Source organism: Pundamilia nyererei, unplaced genomic scaffold (assembly GCF_000239375.1).
Source record: "Pundamilia nyererei isolate P.nyererei 1_Seehausen unplaced genomic scaffold, PunNye1.0 scaffold00084, whole genome shotgun sequence".
NCBI lineage: Eukaryota > Metazoa > Chordata > Actinopteri > Cichliformes > Cichlidae > Pundamilia > Pundamilia nyererei.
The window spans coordinates 1,652,730-1,657,294 of NW_005187485.1; the positions used below are offsets into that span (position 1 = coordinate 1,652,730).

Here is a 4,565-nt window from a genome sequence, read left to right on the forward strand (position 1 = left end):
CTTTTCTAAGACATCCCGAAACAATAACTAATATTAAACACTGGGCCGAGCACGCGCAGATATGGCCAGTGCGCACGCAAACGCAAAGAGACTGGTAAATTAAAGCACATTAGAGCCTACTTTTACGGGCTAACCATGCCGTTAAACAGGGCTGCGTTTCCTTCCGTGGAGAATAATCACTTGTAATTATGTCAGTAATTATTATGTCGACTTGCAGGGGAAAAAGAAAAGAAAAATCGAGGTATGTGCTAGTTTTGTTAGGCTGCATATCTTAGAAAAAACACCCCCCTTCAAAAAAAACTTTTGAAGAGGTGACAGACCACGCAGTAGAATATATTTAGCTCAGCACACATCAGAGCCTTTTTTTAAAATTGAAAATAAAAGGAAGGAAACAAAAAGACAGAAACCCGCAAACTGCCTCTTATTATCATGGGAAGTTTGTTTTAATTAAACCAAGCTTTATGGGACGTTAGTGATAAATTAAGTTCCCCTGGCAGGCTCGCAGGGTTGTAAAAACACAGTGAAGCAGCGCAAAAGTGAAGCGTTTTTTCTCATCCCCCCCGCAAAGGTGAGAAGATGTAACCGTCACCTAACAGATAAAAAGAAAACTTCCACACCTGTACAAACCTTGCCTGTGTACCTGTGTCCTCTGCTTCATTTTACTTTATTATCACAGACTTGTTCGACTTTGTCTGCACATCTCTCATCCCCCTTTTCCTCTTTTTGTAGAGGAGTGAAAGGTTTGTGTGTCTGCCCGTTTGTGACACAGAGAAAATGGGTTTAGGGAATGTCTCTGTTCTTTCTCAGCTGTTTCAAAGTAAATCTAAGACGAACAGAGGAAATAAAGAATTGAAAACATGAGCAGACAGAAGCAGGCGCAGATGTGTTTCTTTTAGTTTCGCTCGCAGGACGACATGGCGAGAAGGATGATGGAGTAAAGAGACACCAGACGTCCTGCGCTTTTTGCAGTCTGTGTAACGCCATCATTCTCCAGGTTTAGAGTTCAGTTTGAGTATCCGGTGTGCACATTTCCATCCGTAATCATTTTGTCCACTGCCTTGCCTCCAATAAAATGATCACAGACGTCCTATTTCCAAACGTGGAACCATTACTTCGCATACTGTTCGTGTTACTTCCTGTCAATCTGCCAGTGTGTCCTGATCAGAGATTTACTGCAGGTCACTGTGGATTGATGACTGCACGAGAACAGTGGTGGTTTATGTTTTAAACACTTTGACTTCATTTCTCTTCTCTCTGTAAAACCTCACCATAAGACTTTTAAAATGAGCGTTATGTCGGATTATAGCCACATCCCTTCTCCATTAGAGACACACCCAGGTAATATTACACATCTCCTGTGCATAGACGGAGAGAGGAACAAGCGTTCTGCATCCACATATAAACACACAAATACATGTGTGCTGAGCTACAAATGCTGCTGTCATAACCCCGAATCGAGACTAAGTAGCTAAAATGGTACAAATTCTCACTCTGCAAACATTCACCACTTGTTTTGAATTATGAGGGACCAAAGTGTGAGGACATTCAAGACCGAGTACAGACTGTCTCGTTTGTCTTCAACTGGGACAATTTTGAGCAAACAGAAACGTGCATTTTTTCCCCTCTCCTGTTTATAGGAAGGTACTTAAGTGACCATCAATGTCTTGTAGATTTAGAGTCTCTGGGGAACACAAAACATTCGTTCGTGCAATTTAGTGGTTAAGGTCCTGACCGAGCTGGGATATCCAACACCTTATGTTGTCCCATGTTTGGTCATGACAGGATACTTAAGAAGGGAATTTCTAGGATTTTAAGTTACCAAACCACACAGCATGTCAACAAAAAAAAAGGTGTTTATTTCACAATTTTTGAGTGTTGGTAATAAATACATGAGCACATGTCCAACATCCAAGTGTAGTGCATGAAGCACTCACACAGAGCACCTAAACCAGCTCCGTCTTGGTTAAAACACAGAAAACCTCCTGTCATATCTCTGCGTCCGGGTTGGTCCCTTTTACGCTGTAAACTCTAAGCAGTCCGTCTCTGTGTTCTCTTATGTGGAAGGCTTTGGTAGGTTTTCCCTTGAACAGTCCTATAGCTGGGTTAACAGTAGTGTTTCACAGTCGACTGGCTCTACATGCGATTCAGCATTTGATTTGATGACATGCTCCAGTCGAATCAAACTAGTATGCTAACGGTTTACTACCAAGCTGTAGCACAGGTGTCGGCACAGAGCAGACCTGTAAAAATAAACAGTCACTCTTTTTGTTTTAAATAATCACATCATAAACATCTTCAGTGTCAGTTACAAGCACTGGTGTACAGACAATAGCATGAAGTGTAGAGGTGAGTTTGTGTGGAATGTGAGAATGACAGAGTGGATCTCTGGCTTTAATGTTTAGTCCATGAACATGTATCGCTTGAGTGCATTTGTGTCTTTTTTTGTTTTCCTTGTTCTCATTCATCTGTGTTGCATGTGTTTCAGTTTTGTAGCCTGCCGACCTTTTTGGGGTCATTGTGCAGAGAGGCGTGCTGTGACACAGTAGTGGTCCATCTGCATACACAGGACCACGCTGCTTGTTGTGTCAGTGCTAGTTTAATGACGGAGAGCGATCGGTAGTCCACAAGAGCTCGATGTAGGGCCACTTGGTCTGTAGGCAGCGCTTCACTGGAGTGTCATCCGTCCGCACCATGGGGTCCTCAAAACCAAGCACCAAAGCAGTCCCCTCCACGTACTCGACCTGAGAGCGCACATAAATGCAGGTTAATACACAGCAAATATCCTCCCCCCAACATCTCTTGAATGACCAATTAACCTAACCTCATGCATGTCTTTGGGCTGAGGGAAGAAGCCAAAGTACTTGGAGAGAGCCCATACAGACATGGAAAATATGCAATCTCTACACAGAAAAGGCCCCTGTTGGGATTTGAACCAAAGATGTTCTTGTTGTGAGACGATGGCGCTAACCGCCCTAAATGCAAATCAGTGTACTTCAATTCTGACTGTTCCTCTGAGGGTGTCAGCAGAAGGGATGCAAGTACACAGCAGTCTTACACAGAGACACAGGCACACAGTCAGCAGGCCTGTTATTCCCATTTGGAGCTATAGGAATGGAAATGCCATCACAACCTGCCTCTTATGTGAGTAGGTGTGCACTTTTGTGTGGGCACACATGGTGCCATTCCTACAATTTCAGGTAGCGGTATGGGAAAAAAAATGAGCAATTTTACACACCAGGAAACGTGACAGATGAAGAAACTGATATTTTTGACTGCCAGGTTTGTGCAAAGCCACCAATGGCATCTGCTGATAATCATCCATCAAACTAATCCTGCTTAACAAGCCTGTGTTTGACCATTTATCACAGAAAGCCTGCTGACAGTGGCCTTCGTGTTGAAATGGCTCAGAGAAACGCGAGGCTAAGCCAGGGTTTTTTTTGGATGGACGGACAGGCTATTAGGCTCGCAACAGCTACTGTTTATTTTGGAGTGGCCGGCTGCCACCAGCTGTGTGTATGTGTGCGCATGTATGTATGAATGATGACGGGAAAAGGAGCGGAGGTAATTGGGAGAGAGACAGAGAATATGAAAAGGGAACCAGTGCCATTAGTTACCGTGAAAACCCTGAGTGTCTTACCCTCTCTTTGTGGTTTGACTGTTTAAGACCATTGTAGTGGTAGACGGGAAATGAGTCTGGGATTCCTGAATCCTGAAAAACAGGCACAGAGTGAACGGGGTGAAAAACATGCTGTGTTGTTGAAGACTCTCTGAGCAATCTTTTCTCACTGAGATGGAGGCAGAGACCCACAGAGGCAGAACCTTTGCCAGCTGAAAAGCAAAAGTCAAACTGTCACATCTCTGGCTGCAACCGAAGCTTAATGTTAAATCCCAGGCGTTAAACAGAAATGCGTGCGTAACTCCAAATTACCACAAAACAGCCTACGCTACAAAAAAAATGATCAAAACAATGACAGTGAGCCAAAACACTTCCAATGACTTTTCTTGAAGGTGCAGAAAGCTAATTGGGTGTGTTTTTTGAGAGCGTGTCCAGCTTCTCGTGTTTATACGGTATATATGAAACTCTAACCCTCGCCCCAATCCCACGTGTGTCTGCATGTGTGTGTGTGTGTGTCCAGTTGGCTAATGGTAGTATAATTTTTTTGCGGCTCGGGGCCATTCTTCTGGCGAGTCCCTAAAGCCCTGATCACTTTAACACAGTTCCCCTCTATCTCCCCCACCTCCCCGTCTTCCTCACTCGCCCGGCCTCATAAAAGCATCTTACCGCTCTTTCTTAAAACTTCTCGGCAAGCAGCATCATATGATGGTGAGCACACACAGGCACACATGCATTTCACATGAGACACCACAGGAATGTTATTGGCATAATGCTAAAGCAGCACTCCACATATTCTTTGAAAACAGACCTAAGTGTCACCCATATGTGTTTGGGCACAAGGCCTCCTCCATATGTTTTAACTGTGATATGGATTGTATAACGGATGGAAGGCATTTATCATGCAGGGGCTGTATTGTAGAAGCTGTAGTTGACCTCCATCTTCATGCAC

General features: G+C 43.9%; 1 protein-coding gene across 1 annotated transcript in view; it reads right to left on the reverse strand.

Annotated features, from left to right (window-relative positions):
• Nucleotides 1-1,835: 1,835 nt before the first annotated feature.
• The window catches only part of mindy3 (MINDY lysine 48 deubiquitinase 3), a 25,870-nt gene continuing 23,140 nt past the window's right edge, over nt 1,836-4,565 (reverse strand). Inside the window, exons 15-16 of the mRNA XM_005738532.1 lie at nt 3,638-3,709; nt 1,836-2,741 (exon numbers count right to left, since the gene is read on the reverse strand). Of these exons, the coding sequence (XP_005738589.1) occupies nt 2,592-2,741; nt 3,638-3,709 (222 nt within the window). The 3' untranslated portion in view covers nt 1,836-2,591. The remainder of the gene's footprint in view (nt 2,742-3,637; nt 3,710-4,565) is intronic.